This window comes from Oncorhynchus mykiss, chromosome 32, assembly GCF_013265735.2.
Source record: "Oncorhynchus mykiss isolate Arlee chromosome 32, USDA_OmykA_1.1, whole genome shotgun sequence".
NCBI lineage: Eukaryota > Metazoa > Chordata > Actinopteri > Salmoniformes > Salmonidae > Oncorhynchus > Oncorhynchus mykiss.
Genome location: NC_050572.1, coordinates 34,498,065 through 34,516,427, shown reverse-complemented (window position 1 = coordinate 34,516,427; position 18,363 = coordinate 34,498,065). Strand labels below are relative to the sequence as shown.

The window sequence follows — 18,363 nt, the reverse complement described above, 5'->3', positions numbered from 1 at the left end:
CTTGCAACCTTCCGGTTACTAGTCCAATGCTCTAACCACTAGGCTACCCTGCCACCCAATGGTCAAGCAAGGTAATGGTTCTGAAAATGTCAGACTACTAAACTACGATTCATTTAGAACCACGGAGAGTTACCAGAAGTCGCAAAAAAACACAGAGACACCTCCACTATTCCAGCACCATTTCAACATAATCTAATCACCTATGCTTAGTCTAATACAGTGACAACTAAAAGATACCAAAAGCTATTTAATCCAATCAATGTAAACTAAATACAATGTGGATGTCCATGGAAATGATTTGTGTGTGTGTGCGTGCCCGTGCAAGTAGAGAAAACATTTGACTCCCCCTACTTTTAAAGAAATGCAACTGCCATCCTCCTCTTTCATGTTGCCTACATGGACTATGACTCTGTCATACAGTTGTCCTACGCTACCTGGCTAAAATACTTGCTCGCTAGCCTGTGGACAACGAAACGTCAGGCCAGCTAGTTAACATTAGCATACTACATCTAGCTACAGTTGAAGTCGGAAGTTTACATAGACTTAGGTTGGAGTCATTATAACGCGTTTTTCAACCACTCCACTAATTTCTTGTTAACAAACTATAGTTTTGGCAAGTCGGTTAGGACATCTACTTTGTGCATGACACAAATAATTTTCCCAACAATTGTGTCCAACAATTGTTTACAGCCAGGTTATTTCACTTATAATTCACTGTAACTCTAAGTTTACATACACAAAGTTGACTGTGCCTTTAAACAGCTTGGGAAATTCCAGTAAATTATGTCATGGCTTTAGAAGCTTCTGATAGGCTAATTGACAACATTTGAGTCAATTTGAGGTGTACATGTGGATGTATTTCAAGGCCTACCTAACTCAGTGCCTCTTTGCATGACATCATGGAAAAATCAAAAGAAATCAGCCAAGACCTCCACAAGACTGGTCCCCCCTTGGGAGCAATTTCCAAACGCCTGAAGGTACCACGTTCATTTGTACAAACAATAGTACGCAAGTATAAACACCATGGGACCACGCAGTCATCATACCGCTCAGGAAGGAGATGCGTTCTGTATCCTAGAGATGAACGTACTTTGGTGCAAAAAGTGCAAATCAATTCCAGAACAACAGCAAAGGACCTTGTGAAGATGCTGGAGGAAACAGGTACAAAAGTATCTATATCCACAGTAAAACGAGTCCTATGTTGACATAACCTGAAAGGCTCCTCAGCAAGGAAGAAGTCACTGCTCCAAAACAGCCATGAAAAAGCCACACTACTACGGGTTGCAACTGCACATGGGGACAAAGATCGTACTTTTTGGAGAAATGTCCTCTGGTCTGATGAAACAAAAATAGAACTGTTTGGCCATAATGACCATCGTTATGTTTCGAGGACAAAGGGGGAGGCTTGCAAGCCGAAGAACACTGTCCCAACCGTGAAGCATGGGAGTGGCAGCATCATGTTGTGGGGGTTTGCTGCAGGAGGGACTGGTGCACTTCACAAAATAGATGGCATCGTGAGGAAAGAAAATTATGTGGATATATTGAAGCAACATCTCAAGACATCAGACTTAAAGCTTGGTTGCAAATGGGTCTTCCAAATGGACAATGACCCCAAGCATACATCCATAGATATGGCAAAATGGCTTAAGGACAACAAAGTCAAGGTATTGGAGTGGCCATCACAAAGCCCTGACCTCAATCCTATAGAAAATGTGTGGGTAGAACTGAGAAAGTGTGTGCGAGCAAGCATGCCTACAGACCTGACTCAGTTACACCAGCTCTGTCAGGAGGAGTGGGTAAAAATTCACCCAACTTATTGTGGGAAGCTTGTGGAAGGCTACCCGAAACGTTTGACCCAAGCTAAACAATTTAAAGGCAATGCTACCAAAACTAATTGAGCGTATGTAAATTTCTGACCCACTGGGAATGTGATGAAAGAAATTAAAGCTGAAATAAATCATTCTCTCTACTATTATTCTGACATTTCATTTTTAAAATAAAGTGGTGATCCTAATTGATCTAAGACGGTAAATGTTTTACTAGGATTAAATGTCAGGAATTGTGAAAAACTGAGTTTAAATGTATTTGGCTAAGGTGTATGTAAACCTCCTACTTCAACTGTAGATACGCTACACATACTGAGACAGAGGGGCGCTGTTTCTTTTGCTCGGGTGCTTTGTCCTGTGAGATACAGTATGACCATTGACACTTAACAACCAATGGAACACTGTTGTTTTCCCTCTTAATTTTACCATGTATTGAGGAAGTTCCTGTACAGATTTGAAATCCAATTTAATTTACCAACATTTTGGGGATTCTGAAATATAATTTTTTGGTTCTAATTGATTCTGTTTCTCACCCATTTTCTTAAAGTGATTCTAGCACTCTATAGTGAATTGTTAGACTTGCTATGAGACATGCTATAGGCGTATATCCTATACAAGTACTACTAACACTTAATAACACTGGTGGTTCATAGAAAGTAGAGCCCAACCTATATGTTTTCTTTGGGGTCCGATAACGATTCATATTTTTTTGTGGGACAAAACTTACCAATACCGATATATTTGCCGATTTAGTTTTTACAGCAGGGAAATTAAAGTGACATTTTTCCACACCAGGTTCTCCTAAATTGCCACAAATGTTGATTTCTTACATTGTGGCAATGATGAAAATGAGAATGGGCCCTTGTGTTCAGATAAGCATGAGATTCACTTTTTTCCATCCCATTTATTGAATGTTGGTTATCGGTGGAATCATCGTCCAATATCAATATGTCGGTAAAAGGCTAATATCGTCCGATAATATAGATGAAACTATGTACATCGGTTAGGCTCTCAAATGATTATTTATCTGCCCACTTGGAGATATTAGAGGTAGCACAATATGACCGAAGTAAGCAACCCAGAATGGGCTTAAGTAGAAGAGATGTACAGAAAACAAAACAAAATATGAATGTATTTGAGCCTCCTTGAAAAAGATATGGAAATAAATTCCAACTGATATTCTAGTTTGCTCCACAAAGTTTGAATAACCAAGCACATGGACTAATAGTAAGGCATGCAAACATTTCCAATTGTAACTATTCATCATTTTCTCTCTTTCTCCAGGCCAGGAATTCCTACAGCTTCTATTCAACCTCACTGAGAGCCCCAGACCATTATTCCTCCTCCACCAAACTTTAAAGTTGGCTCTATGCATTGGGGCAAGTCGAGCATCCAACAAACCCAGATTTGTCCGTTGGACTGCCAGATGGTGAAGCGTGATTCATCACTCCAGAGAACGTTGGTTCCAGAAGCAGTTTGGAACTCGGGAGTGGGTGTTGCAACCGAGGACAGACGATTTTTACGTGCTAGGCAGTTCAGCACTCGTCGGTCCCTTTCTGTGAGCATGTGCGGCCAACCACTTTGTGGCTGAGCCGTTGTTGCTCCTAGTGTAACGGTTTTCTTGATGAGAAGGAGAGTCGGACCAAAATGCGGCGTGTCTATTGCAATCCATGTTTAATGAAGTAACACACTAAACACAAACACTATCAAAACAATAAACTTAACGAAAACCGAAACAGCCTATACCTGTGTAACCTAACACAGAACAATGACATCAGGACACTAAGGACAATCACCCACGACAAACTCAAAGAATATGGCTGCCTAAATATGGTTCCCAATCAGAGACAACGATAAACACCTGCCTCTGATTGAGAACCACTTCAGACAGCCATAGACTTAGCTAGAACACCCCACTAGCTACAATCCCCATACATACACACCACATACAAAAACCCATGCCACACCCTGGCCTGACCAAATAAATAAAGATAAACACAAAATACTTCGACCAGGGTGTGACAGAACCCCCCCCCCCTAAGGTGCGGACTCCCGAACGCACCTCAAAACAATAGGGAGGGTCCGGGTGGGCGTCTGTCCATGGTGGCGGCTCCGGCGCGGGACGTGGACTCCACTCAATCAATGTCTTAGTCCCTCCTCCTCGCGTTCCTGGATAGTCCACCCTCACCGCCGACCATGGCCTAGTAGTCCTCACCCAGAACCCCACTGGACTGAGGAGCAGCTCGGGACTGAGGGGCAGCTCGGGACTGAGGGGCAGCTCGGGACTGAGGGGAAGCTCAGGCAGGTTGATGAATCTACCAGATCCTGGCTGGCTGGTGGTTTCGGCAGATCCTGGCTGACTGGCAGATCCTGGCTGACTGGCAGATCTGGCAGATCCTGGCTGACTGGCAGATCTGGAAAAGTCTGGTCGACTGGCAGATCTGGAAGAGTCTGGTCGACTGGCAGATCTGGAAGAGTCTGGTCGACTGGCAGATCTGGAAGAGTCTGGTCGACTGGCAGATCTGGAAGAGTCTGGTCGACTGGCAGATCTGGAAGAGTCTGGTCGACTGGCAGATCTGGAAGAGTCTGGTCGACTGGTAGATCTGGAAGAGTCTGGTCGACTGGCAGATCTGGAAGAGTCTGGTCGACTGGCAGCTCTGGCTGCTCCATGCTGACTGGCTGCTCCATGCTGACTGACAGCTCTGGCTGCTCCATGCTGACTGGCAGCTCTGGCTGCTCCATGCTGACTGGCAGCTCTGGCTGCTCCATGCTGACTGGCTGCTCCATGCTGACTGGCAGCTCTGGCTGCTCCATGCTGACTGGCTGCTCTGGCTGCTCCATGCTGACTGGCTGCTCCATGCTGACTGGCTGCTCCATGCTGACTGGCTGCTCCATGCTGACTGGCGGCCCTGACTGCTCCATGCTGACTGGCGGCCCTGACTGCTCCATGCTGACTGGCGGCCCTGGCTGCTCCATGCTAACTGGCAGCTCTGGCGGCTCCTTGCAGACTGGCAGCTCTGGCGGCTCCTTGCAGACTGGCAGCTCTGGCGGCTCCTTGCAGACTGGCAGCTTTGGCGGCATCCTGCAGACAGGCAGCTCTGGCGGCTCCTTGCAGACTGGCAGCTCTATGCAGACTGGCAGCTCCTTGCAGACTGGCAGCTCTATGCTAACTGGCAGCTCTATGCTAACTGGCAGCTCTATGCTGACTGGCAGTTCTGAACAGGCGGGAGACTCCGGCAGCGCTGTAGAGAAGGAAGGCTCTAACAGCGCTAAACAGGCGGGAGACTCCGACAGCGCTGGAGAGGAGGAGGGCTCCGACAGCGCTGGACAGGCGAGGCGCACTGTAGGCCTGATGCGTGGTGCTGGCACTGGTGGTACTGGGCCGAGGACACGCACAGGAAGCCTGGTGCGGGGAGCTGCTACCGGAGGGCTGGGGTGTGGAGGTGGCACAGGATGGGTTAGACCGTGAAGGCGTACTGGAGATCTTGAGAGCGGTGCTGGCACAGGACGTGCAAGGCTAGGGAGGTGCACAGGAGGCCTGGTACGTGAGACTGGCACCATCTTCACCAGCCGACTAACACGCACCTCAGGACGAGTATGGAGCGCTGACCCAGGTGCCATCAAATCCCTGACACGCTCCGTCGGGCGAATTCCATGTTTAAAACACCAACACAGCAACTCCCTCATTTCTCTCTCCTCCAATTTCCCCATTAACTCCTTCACAGTCTCTGTTTCGCTCACCTCCAACACCGGCTCTGGTTCTGGTCTCCTCCTTGGCTCCTCACGATAAACAGGGAGAGTTGGCTCAGGTCTGGCTCCTGACTCTGCCACACTCTCCCTGAGCCCCCCCCCAAGAAATTTTTGGGGCTGACTATGGGGCCTCCGTCCGCGCCGCCTTGCTTGCTTCGCAAACTCCATTCTCCTATATCCTTCCGCGCACTGCTCCATCGAATCCCAGGCGGGCTCCGGCACTCTCCCTGGGTCGACCGCCCACCTGTCTATCTCCTCCCAAGAAGTATAGTCCATACTGTACTCCACTTTGGGCTGTTCCTGCCTGTTGACACGCTGCTTGGTCCCTTTGTGGTGGGTGATTCTGTAACGGTTTTCTTGATGAGAAGGAGAGTCGGACCAAAATGCGGCGTGTCTATTGCAATCCATGTTTAATGAAGTAACACACTAAACACAAACACTATCAAAACAATAAACTTAACGAAAACCGAAACAGCCTATACCTGTGTAACCTAACACAGAACAATGACATCAGGACACTAAGGACAATCACCCACGACAAACTCAAAGAATATGGCTGCCTAAATATGGTTCCCAATCAGAGACAACGATAAACACCTGCCTCTGATTGAGAACCACTTCAGACAGCCATAGACTTAGCTAGAACACCCCACTAGCTACAATCCCCATACATACACACCACATACAAAAACCCATGCCACACCCTGGCCTGACCAAATAAATAAAGATAAACACAAAATACTTCGACCAGGGTGTGACACCTAGACGTTTCCACTTCACAATAACAGCACTTATAGTTGACTGGGGCAGCTCTAGTAGGGCAGAAATTAGACAAACTGACTTGTTGGAAAGGTGGCATCCTATGACGGTGCGGCGTTTAAAGTCACTGAGCTCTTGAGCAAGGCCATTCTACAGCCAGTGTTTGTCTATAGAGATTGCATGGCAGTGTACTCAAATGTTACATACCTATCAGCAACGGTGTGGCTGAAACAGCCAAATCCACTCATTTGAAGGGGTATCCACATACTTTTGCTTACACAGAGCATTCGGAAAGTACTCAGACCCCTTCACTTTTTCCACACTGTTACGTTACAGCCTTAATCTGAAATGTATTAAATCGTTTTTTTCCCCTTATCAATCTACACACAATACCCCATAATGACAAAGCAAAAACAGGTGTGTTGTAAAAAATCTATTCAGAATAGATTTAAAAAATATAACATTTACATCAGTATTCAGACGCTTTACTTAGTACTTTGTTGAAGCACATTTATTTTCAGGTCTCTCCAGAGATGTTCCATTGGGTTCAAGAACGGGCTCTGGCTGGGCCACTCAAGGACATTCAGAGACTTATCCCGAAGCCACTCCTGTGTTGTCTTGGCGGTGTGCTTAGGGTCATTGCCCTTTTGGAAGGTATAACCTTCGCCCCAGTCTGAGGTCCTGAGCACTCTGGAGCAGGTTTTCATCAAGGATCTCTCTGTACTTTGCTCCGCTCATATTGCCCTCAATCCTGACCAGAGTTCAGTCTTGACTTCATCAGACCAGAGGATCTTGTTTCTCATGTTCTGAGAATCCTTTAGGTAACTTTGGAGAAACTACAAGCGGGCTGTCATGTGCCTTTTACTGAGGAGTGGCTTCCATCAGGCCACTCTACCATAGATGCCTGATTGGAACTCTGGAGCTCTGTCAGAGTGACCATCGGGTTCTTGTTCACCTCCCTCGCCAAGGCCCAAATTGCTCAGTTTGGTCAGGCAGCCACCTCTAGGAAGAGTCCTGGTGTTTCCAAACTTCTTCCATTTAAGAATGATGGACGCCACTGTGTTCTTGGGGTCCTTCAATTCTGTAGAAATGTTTGGTACCCTTCCGCAGATCTGTGCCTCGACACAATCCTGTCCAGGAGCTCTACAGACAATTCCATCAAAATCACGGCTTGGTTTTTGCTCTGACATGCACTGTCAACTGTGGGACCTTATATAGACAGGTGTGTGCCTTTCCAAATCATGTCCAATCAATTGAATTGACCACAGGTGGTCTCCAATCAAGTTGTGGAAACATCTCAAGGATGATCAATGGAAACAGGATGCACCTGAGCTCAATTTCGAGTCTCATAGCAAAGGATCTGAATTATTCTGTAAATAAGGTCTGTTTTTGTTTTAAACATTTCTAAAAACCTGTTTTTCGCTTTGACATTACTGGTTATTGTGTGTAGATTGATGAGGAAAATTTTTTATTTAATAAATTTTAGAATAAGGCTGTAACGTAACAAAGTGTGGAAAAAGTGAAGTGGTCTGAATACTTTCCGAAGGCACTGTTTAGTGTACATTCAGCCTCTTGCGAATTGAAGGAAATTAATGAAACACAGAGACGAAAGATACATTATTTTGTTTATTTTTTAATTGGTAGCTTTTTGGGGGAATCCTGGCTTCCCTTGGCAACCATGAATACACGCCACTACCTATTGGTAGATAAAAATATATATATTTTAAAAAGCAGACAATGAATATCCCTTTGAGCATGGTTTAGTTAATAATTACACTTTGGATGGTATATCAATACACCCAGTCACTACAAAGAGACAGAGAGGAAAGAAACTGCTCAGGGGTTTCACCATGAGGTGACTTTAAAACAGTTACAGAGTTTAATGGCTGTGATAGGAGAAAACTCAGGATGGATCAACAACATTGTAGTTACTCCACAATTACTAACCTAATTCAAAAGAAGGAGGCCCGCACAGAATATTCCAAAACATGCATCCTGTTTGCAACAAGGCACTAAAGTAATACCGCAGGAAATGTGGCAAAGCAATTGACTTTTTGTCCTGAATACAAAGTGTTATGTTTGGGGAAAATCCAATACAACAATATTACTGAGTACCACTCTCCATATTTTAAAGCATAGTGGTGGTTGCATCATGTTATGTGTAGGTTTGTAATTGTTCATAAACGTAATGGAGCTAAGCACAGGCAAAATCCTAGAAGAAAACCTGGTTGAGTCTGCTTTCCACCAGACACTGGGAGATGAATTCAGCTTTCAGCAGGACAGTAACCTAAAACACAAGGCCAAATCTACACTGGAGTTGCTTACCAAGAGGACAGTGAATGTTCCCGAGTGGCCGAGTTACAGTTTTGAATTAAATCTGCTTGAATATCTATGGCAAGACTTGAAAATGGTTGTCTAGCAATGATCAACAACCAATTTGACAGAGCTTGAAGAATTTTGAAAACAACAATGGGCAAATATTGCACAATCCAGGTTTGCATAGCTCTTATCAACTTAGCCAGAAAGACTCACAGCTGTAAACGCTGCCAAAGGTGATTGTAACATGGATTGACTCAGTGGTGTGAATAAATAAATGAGATATTTCTGTATTTCATTTTCAATACATTTGCACCAAAAAAAATGATGTTTTCACTTTGTCATTATGGGGTATTGTGTGTGTAGATAGGTGAGAGAAAAATATATTTAATCCATTTTGAATTCCGACTGTAACAGAACAAAATGTGGAATAAGTCAAGGGGTATGAATACTTTGTGAAGCCATTGTAACTTATGAATGCCTCATGAGCTCAACTGTCATACCCTATCAGAACCCCAAAATATAAGCTTGTTTTACTCCATTGTTTGTAAACAATGTAATTGTGAACAAACACTGAAGGCCTCAAAACATGGTTAAAAGTTGAAAAATATCATTTTTATGTCATTGTATTTGAACTTTATTTCAACAGGGAGTCCCATTGAGACCAAGGTCTCTTTCACAATGGAGCCCTGCATTTTGCAATTTCACACATTTTACAAAATATAAAATACAAGGGAATACAAAAATACAAAATGACATACACATTCAAGAAAAACAATCACATTCCTCAACAAATAAGTCCTCAATAAATATTTTGAATTGCATGAGAGGCATCAATGTATCTAGTCTAAAAAGCAGCTTGGAATGGTGTGGGCGTATACCGGTCATTAAAAATATTCATGCAAGTAGACCGCTTATTTGAGATACAAGTTTGATGTGGGTTCAACCACATTATTTGGGTACGAGTTAACAGAATATGAACTTTTAAAAGTTCGATTTTTAAACATGCTTTTTTAAAAACAGCTTATGGTCTATCCAATTAGGTTAAGGTTAAGAAAAGGGTTAGGGTCAGAGAAAATGCTCTCCTAACCTGCTAAGAAAAGTAACTTCCAGTCGTAGCTGTATCGAAGGGAGATTCCTTAAAAACACGCCACTTCGATTCTGATATGACCAGAAGTGACTTTTCTGCCGCATTGAAGCGTCCCATCGTTTTCGTGACTTTCTCCATTTAAACGGCCTATCTTCATTTATTCACCATCTTTGATATCGTTTAGGTCTTGTTTAATTTTGTATTTGTAAATCATTGTTTTTTTGTTTGTTTTTTACAGCAGGTGGCAGCAGTGGGCTGTCTTTGAATACTTAGAGAAGCCGTTCGTCTTGCAGGTGCACCGCACTATGTTCCTTCTCCCATCATGCGTTGCGTTTTGACGCTCTTCTTCAGAGGACACCGCAAGAGGTCAGTTTATCAGACTTTTAGCGCAGAGGTAGGCCTTCGTTCTTAGCTAATAAAATATTGTTGTTCCGTTAACTAAGATGCACGACATTTTGAACAATCGATGTTGTGTCGTCATTAACAGTCATACAGAAGTGAATAATAATAGGTGTATGTGGCCGTTTGGCTTTGAGACAGCTAACGACTAACGTTAGCTAGCTACAGATTGCTGTAAGCACACCTGTGCTAGTCCAACTAATAAATATATATATATATATATATATGAGCTAGCGAACTAGTTTATTAAGAGTGAGACGGCTAACAATCTCGTCTTGCATGTTAAACTAATTTAGTCAAATTACTTGACTTTCCATTTACCTCTAGTTGGATAGGGATGTCTAGTTAGCATAGCTAGTTTAGCTAGCTATACACATTATCTGCCAAGAAGCTTGCTAGTACTTTGACATTCACATTGCCAATGCACTAGCACCCAGCGCCAGCTAGCTACGTCGGACGTAGAAAAGCTGTAATGTTAGGTGGTTAGTTGTAACCTTCCTCAGTGAATAGTTTCACGAGGGATGAATTCACTGAGGTTTGCAAGTGTTTTGGTTGATTGTCGTGGTTTGTTTGTATTGTTAAGATGTGGTGTGTCTATCGGCTGTGTCCTAAAGTACAATTTTTGCCGTTTTATTGATTAATTTAATTATCATGTTTGTTCTGAGCACCATTGTGAATGAGACCCTGGTCTAAATTGGGCTACCCTGAATAAATACAAGTGGAAAAAAATAAAATGGTCTTGTGTGAACTGGCATTAGCGCAGTTATTGCTGGCCAAGAGTAGGAGCTAGGTTCTGTCTTGACTGATAAATCAGGCTGTGGTACACAATGAATTGGTGTATATACAGACATTTGTGGACAAAATCGTATAAATGTAATTTACAAGCCAGAATGTTGAATAAAATTACATTTTGAACCTTACCGGTTGTCTGCGGTTTGTCCTGAAGATTCTCAAATTTGAATAGGTTCAAATGTAATTTGATTCTAGCTTGTAAGGAACATTTTACATGATTTTGTAAACATGTCTCAGGCTGTATATACATATTAATTGTATATTACAGCCTGATTAATCATACTAGGACATGTCAATTGGGTCCATGTTTAAGGAAGTAGAATTGGACTATAAGCTGCTAGCCTGATTCTAATTGCAAGCATTCCAATTTCATTTTAGGCAAGGTTGATAGAGTGATTATGGAAATTGGTTGAGATTTGTGTTATTCAATATTTTGATTAGTATGAATGTTTTGCAGATTGAAATCAGTCAAAATGTCTGACGTAATTGAAGAGAAGATCAAGAACTACAGAACGGCTCCTTTTGATGCCCGGTTCCCCAACACCAACCAGACCCGAAACTGCTTCCAGAATTATCTGGGTAATAACCACCACACTCTACCTTTTTGTTTGCCATTCAGAGCTGTACACAGAGATGTTTAGGCCAGGCCTATATGGCTCTGGTACTGTTGTCCTTTCAAACAATAGAGCTTATTCACACTGGATATTCAAATACTTTTATACATCTCTCAGGCATCTCATACATTCACCGGCAAAGTTATTTTCTATGCTAAACCAATGTATGCTTAAATAAGGGTTTTTGAAGAATTAATCCACTTCGTCTAGGGGTACTCTGTTGGTCGGTTTTGGACACGCTGTGAATAAGATCCGCAGCATCGATTATCATCCAAAACACCATGACATGGCTATCATTACATTCACTCAATATGTCTTGTAGTTACAATGATAATAGTCCCCATGTTCTTTTGAGTCAGACCCACTGTGGGTGGTTGCCATGGCACTTGCTGAATTCAACTTGAGCTTTAACCAAAGCAGGTAATGCTAAAGCCAGGTTCATGTCCATCGCTGACAGGTCACTTGTTTAAATTGTTTCACTTCCTCGAATGGCTATTTTGCTGCATTAATTCTGGTACCTGCGTAAATGCTTACTTAACTAACCCAAATGATGAACGGGCACCAGCTGTTTAGTTTTTTTCCCTATTTGTTATTCATGTTTTATTTTTATTTAGGCAATTTGTTAATTTACAAATTAATTTACAGTTATTATGTAGCCTTGTACAATGTGAACACCTTAATTGTCAACAACTGCCACTCACCATAATGAGAACTCACATAGTCAGATTGCTATTGACTACTATTGTTATTTGAATACTTGAACGATCCTTGTGTATTAAGTGTAGAATACTGGCACTTAATGGGCTAAATTTAATGAAAATATTCCCTTGGTCAGTTCATATGCGTTTACGTTGTATTGCACATATTTCCCTTCTTTCGACCAGACTTCCACAGATGTAACAAGGCTCTGTCAGACAAAGGCCAGGACGTGGCACCCTGTGACTGGTACCAGAGAGTCTACAAAAGCCTGTGTCCCTTGAGCTGGGTATGTGTCACTAGTTCAATGGTTCTCTATGGACCATACTGCCCTACAGTAAGTGTTGAACACTAATGTATATGTACCCTTGAAGAGACTTATATTTAAATCAGTGGTGCCAGTCATCAAGTAATGCAAGGTTAAAGGTGATGTGGCTGGTTAGTAGTTTCAAGACAAACTCCCCCTCTTCCTTTCTCAATTGTCATCTTTTTTGTCATTTTGTTTTCTGCCATGGGACATTTACTGAGTTTCTCTCTCTCGCTCCAAGGTGGCAAAATGGGACGATCAGATTGAAGCTGGAAGTTTCCCTGGGAAAATCTAAATGGACACATGACTTCTTCCACTGATCTCGCGTCCTTTCCCCCGACTTCCCTTACACACCTCTTAATGTCTCTGTCAAGCATTTTGATGTTTCTGTAAAAATGACTAATAAATATTTTAATGTTGTGGTGATATTTGGTCATGCTGACTTTGGTTTGGTGTTGGACAGTCCCATGAATTAATCCACAAGACAGGATAGGTCGGTATATTGAAAAGGTACAATAGAATTTAGTAAAATAATTGCTGACATTTGGTAGGATGACCTGCCAAATTCTCTAAAACAACAGAGGTAGCTTATGGTATAGAAATGAACATTCAATTCTCGGCAACAGCTCTGGTGGACATTCCTGCAGTCTGCATGCCAATTACACACTCCCTCAGAACTTGAGACATCTGTGGTATTGTGTTGTGACAAAACAGCACATTCTAAAGTGGCCTTTTATTGTCCACAGCACAAGGTGCACCTGTGTAAGGATCATGCTGTTTAATCAGCTTCTTGATATGCCACACCTCAGGTGAATGAATTATCTTGGCAAAGGATAAATGCTCAAACATTTGTACACAACATTTTAGAGAAGTTGTGTATGAAACATTTGTTTTTATTTCAGCTCTAGACACATGGGACCAACACATGTTTATATTTAAAAAATGGTTGCATGTTTATTATTTTGTTCAGTATACATTCAGAACTACTCAATGAGGGAATGTGAACAACCCTCAAAGTACAATGACACCTGGTAGCCGACCAGGTCAGAGTAGGTAGACTAAAATGCTGCTACAGTATACAGTAGATGTATCTCCTAGTAGTCTGTATAGAAACCAACGTGCGCAACTATGGGGAAAACAGCCGGGTTTGGCTTAGATTGTCATGTTAAAATAATGGGCATCATGCCTCCCCAGAGATGGCGCTAGTGGGGGACCTAAGATATATAAATAGGTGCGTTATGAGTTTCTGATTAGGATGTCGTAACATGTAATACCTGAGTAAAGGATTATGCTTGCATTTTACCAAACTTTCCGACGTGAGTTATTCACATAACATGGTGTCAGAGAAATGAACCCAAAGCCAAGCGCTACGGAAAAGAGGACACGGTTTGTGGACAATGTAATCGCTCTCGGATAAAGGCAAACAAGTGGAAGAATTGAGCGAGGACGAAGAGACTGCAATATCCCAGTCAAATTCCGATGCCAAGCGCCATGGACATGAAAGGTGATTTGTATCAAAACTGGTTGTTTTTCCGTGATCCGTGGGAGAATTATGAAATCCTTACCGTCTTAGATAAAAACGAGCCGCATGTGCGAGTAGCAATACTGCTTAGCCTTATTGGAAGAGAGTGCCATATGCTTCAGCGTTATCTAGATTTGGGGGAAGAGGATATACAAAAATAAAAAATCATTGACGTTTTACAAAGACATTTTGAACCCACTCGTAATGAGAGTTATGGAAGATTCATTTTTAACACGTGAACAAACTCAAGCAGAGACGTCTGGTCAATATGTTGTGAGGCTGCGTCTGATTCGTGTGATTTCGGGTCAATGAGAGACGAAATGCTCAGAGACAGACTTGTGATTGGCTGTAAAAATGAGAGCAAGTATGCTGTGCGAACCACAATTTACGCTGACTAAAGCCATAGATATATGCAGAGCAAGCGAACAGCGACACATATCCAATTAAAAAACATGACTACTGTATTTGTTTGAACAGACAGGATCTGTCAATTATGCCACCCAGAACAAATACAGAGGCCATGTCGATAAAAATGGAAACTTAAATAATCGGACAGTGATGCAATGCGGAAAAGTTCTGAAGATGGGTGCATGTACTGTGGATCAACACACGCAAGAGCCAAATGCCCAACATATGGGGTTATATGCAAATTCCGTGGAAAAAATAAACATTTTGGTAAAGTGTGCAGACAAAGACAAAGTAAGCCTGCCAATCTGCTAGAACAGGATACATGCAGTGATCAAAATGATGATGAAGAAAAGTGGACATGCTATACATGACAGATGTTAATTCTGTTCAAAGTGGCAAAGATGAATGGTTTACAAACTTAACACTGCCCCACTGATGTGTGATAACTGTGATTATGATCCAAGCAGCACTCAAATGCCAGCTAGACAGTGGCTCAACTGTCAATACACCTGGCCAAAGAGACTTTATGTAAGTGATGGAGATGCAAAGCCACAACCAAGCAAGGCTACGGCTGTACGATGGCTCGGTTATTACACAAGTAGGGGAGTGTGAACTACAAGCCAATCATGATGGGGGAAACGTGCTAAAGTTCCAATTGGTGAAAACCTTCCAAAAGCCTCTCCTTTCAGCAGAAACGTGTGAAAAGCTTAAGTTGCTACAGCTCAACCACCAATGTGTTGTTCATCATGTCAGCACTCAAGAAAAACAAAAGGTCCCATCAGACTTGAACTCCTCAGAGGCAATACTGAAACAGTTTGAGGATGTTTTTGAAGGGATGAGTGCTCTGCCAGGTGAGCTCCACCTGGTGGGGGATGAGTCTGTTAGACCAGTTCTACAGCTTCCCCCCCGCCGAATCCCCATTCCACTGAAGGAAAACATACTAACGGCTGTTGATTCAATGGAGGAACAGGGTGTCACTACGAAGGTCACCAAAGAGTACATCCATCCTGGTAAGGGACTACTGGACATACAGAGACAAACTCACAATGCAGGAAGAGGTCGTCTACAAAGGCGATAGGGCGGTAGTGCCAGAAACTCTACGCCCGATGATTCTCTCTCGTATCCATGCAGGGCACTCGGGTCGAAGCCAGTCTCAGGAAAGCCAGAGACTCAGTATTCTGGCCCAACATGACCCAATAAATAAAAAAATGTGTGGCTGTGTGCAGCATATGTAATGCTAATCTACCTAAGCAGCAAAAGGAAACGCTGCACCAACATGACGTACCAGCACGTCCTTGGTCTAAAGTGGGAATGGATCTGTTCACAGTAAAGAATGTTCCTTTTCTGATTATAGTGGACTACTATTCAGATTTTTGGGAGGTGGAGAAATTGACACAACAGCCCCTTGCATCATCGACTGTTGTAAGCAGCAGATTTGGCATACCTGACAGTTGTGGTGTTACAGATAATGGGCCCCAGTTCATGAGTCAAGACTTTGCTTTGGTTTCAAAAGCCCGGGAGTTCCATCATGTGACCTCCTCACCCTACCACAGTCAGAGTAATGGTAAGGCGGAGTCAGCAGTGAAAATAGCGAAGAATCTCATCAAAGGCTATGCAGGAAGGCACAGATGTGTGGCAAGCCATTTTAGCGTTGGGTAAATACTCCCATAGAGGGCTTCGGCAGCAGTCCTGTACAGAGCTTAATGTCTAGACACTCCTTCTCTCTGTTGCCAACAACTCCCAAGCTCATCGCACCAAAGGTCATTAGGGATGTTCAGGCACACCAACGTGCACATCAGGACAAGTCAAAACATTACTATGACCAGCATGCAAAACATCTGCCTGTGATAAAACAAGTGCTCCTCTCACCTCACTCCAGGGATGCCACATGGAGTCTTGGCACACGCATAGGGCACATCAGCGCAAGGTCATATGAAGTGGAAGTAAAGGGACGAAAGTATCAAAGGAACCGGAAGGACATACGCCCAGTTCAGAAGAGCATAGGGCACAGGGGGGCTACATGGGAAGACTGTGAATATCCTCTGTGTGGTATGGGCAGGACACATAATGAGGAGACGGGGAAGACCACACCAGGGCAGTTATCTCTGCCGACCGTGCCTCCACAACTTTAGGGATATGTGGAAGAGGAAGGAGAGGCACTGAGGATCCCAGAGGTGCCCAACGTCCCAGAGGAGCCAGGAGATGACCTGAGGTGCCCAACGTCCCAGAGGTGCCAGGAGAGGACCTGAGGATCCCAGAGGTGCCCAACGTCCCAGAAGTACCAGGGAGAGGACCTGAGGATCCCAGAGGTGCCAGGAGAGGACCTGAGGATCCCAGAGGTGCCCAACGTCCCAGAAGTGCCAGGGAGAGGACCTGAGGATCCCAGAGGTGCCAGGAGAGGACCTGAGGATCCCAGAGGTGCCAGGAGAGGACCTGAGGATCCCAGAGGTGCCAGGAGAGGACCTGAGGATCCCAGAGGTGCCAGAAGAGGACCTGAGGATCCCAGAGGTGCCAGGAGAGGACCTGAGGATCCCAGAGGTGCCCAATATCCCAGAGGTGCCAGGAGAGGACCTGAGGATCCCAGAGGTGCCCAATATGCTACCATTGTGACACACTTGACTAGGACAAAGGCTAACATAAGACCGCCCCTGCGGTACGTGCACTATCTCCCTTAAGAGATGGACAATATATTTCTTAACCTTGTAAAAAACAAGGTGTTGATAATGTAAATATGTATTTTCACTGTGGTATTAAAATGGTATGAAGTGCTCGAGCTAATTACTTATGAAAGGGAAGATGTTAAGATAATGGGTATAATGCCAACCCAGAGATGGTGCTAGTGGGGCACCTATCTAGGATATATAAACAGGTACATTATGAGTGTCTGATTAGGATGTCGTAACCTGTAACATGTAATACCTGAATAAAGGATTATGCTTGCATTTTACCAATCTCTCCGACGTGAGTTATTCACATACTGTAAACATACAGTTGACAATGTGTAAACTATGTTTATAGAAAAAGTTTATTGAAAATATAAATGCATTTGCACAATGAACACTTGTCTCTCAAATACATTGTTACAGCGAATTTTACAGAAGTAAAGATAGTTTCAGGTTGGATATTTGCGCTTTCAAACCTCAATAGCTTTCAAACCACTTGAGCCACAGACTCCAAATAAGTGTCATGATGTTGGAAAAATTGCGCACAACATTGCACAGTTCTTATTTCACGATTTGGACAATAAAATGTGGACATGTGAGCAGCATTTTGTATTCCTAGTTGAATTAGTTAGGGAGCGTGAACAAAGTACCAACTTTTTTTTTTACATATGAATTTCAACAGCTCCTTGGTCATGTGACCTACTGACTTCAAACAAGGTTCAGAATGTCCACTCAGTGGACCTACACATTGCACACCCTGTAGTTTGTCCATTGTCATCTCACACGGTTTTACATGAATTTTCAATGTTTCTAATTTCAACAGCTCCTTGGTCATGTGACCTACTGACCTCAAACAAGGTTCAGAATGTACACTCAGTGGGCCTACACACTGCACACCCTTTAGTTTGTCAATTTTCATCTTACACCATTTTACACAAATTTTGTCAACTTTATAATTTCAATCGCTCCTTGGTGATGTGACCTACTGACCTCAAACTACTTTCAGAATGTCCACGGACTGGCGGAGACGGCGCCGCGAGGCGTCCAGTGCGGTAATGCGACTGATCCCAGAGAAGCTTGCGGGAGTCCGGGGGAGAGTTATCTTTTCTTTCTGAAGGGCAGGGCACCATGGAATGGGTTCACCCCCGAGAAAGGGGCCCAAGCCCTGGAAAGCATTGCGGTTCCGGCGGCGTCCGGTGAGCTCTCACTGGCCCTTGAAGA

At 43.5% G+C, this 18,363-nt stretch overlaps 1 protein-coding gene across 2 annotated transcripts; it reads left to right on the top strand.

Moving 5' to 3' along the window:
• Nucleotides 1-9,970: 9,970 nt before the first annotated feature.
• LOC110489328 (cytochrome c oxidase subunit 6B1) lies at nucleotides 9,971-12,975 on the top strand. Of its 2 annotated transcripts, none has more exons than XM_036971526.1 (4): nucleotides 9,971-10,107; nucleotides 11,390-11,511; nucleotides 12,431-12,531; nucleotides 12,791-12,975. In XM_036971526.1, exons 1-4 carry the CDS (start codon nucleotides 10,064-10,066, stop codon nucleotides 12,842-12,844), a joined length of 321 nt encoding a protein of 106 aa, XP_036827421.1. In that variant the 5' UTR covers nucleotides 9,971-10,063; the 3' UTR covers nucleotides 12,845-12,975. The 2 variants fall into 2 exon arrangements, with proteins under 2 accessions (XP_036827421.1, XP_021417732.1); XM_021562057.2 differs by having other exon boundaries at nucleotides 9,998-10,135.
• Nucleotides 12,976-18,363: the final 5,388 nt, after the last annotated feature.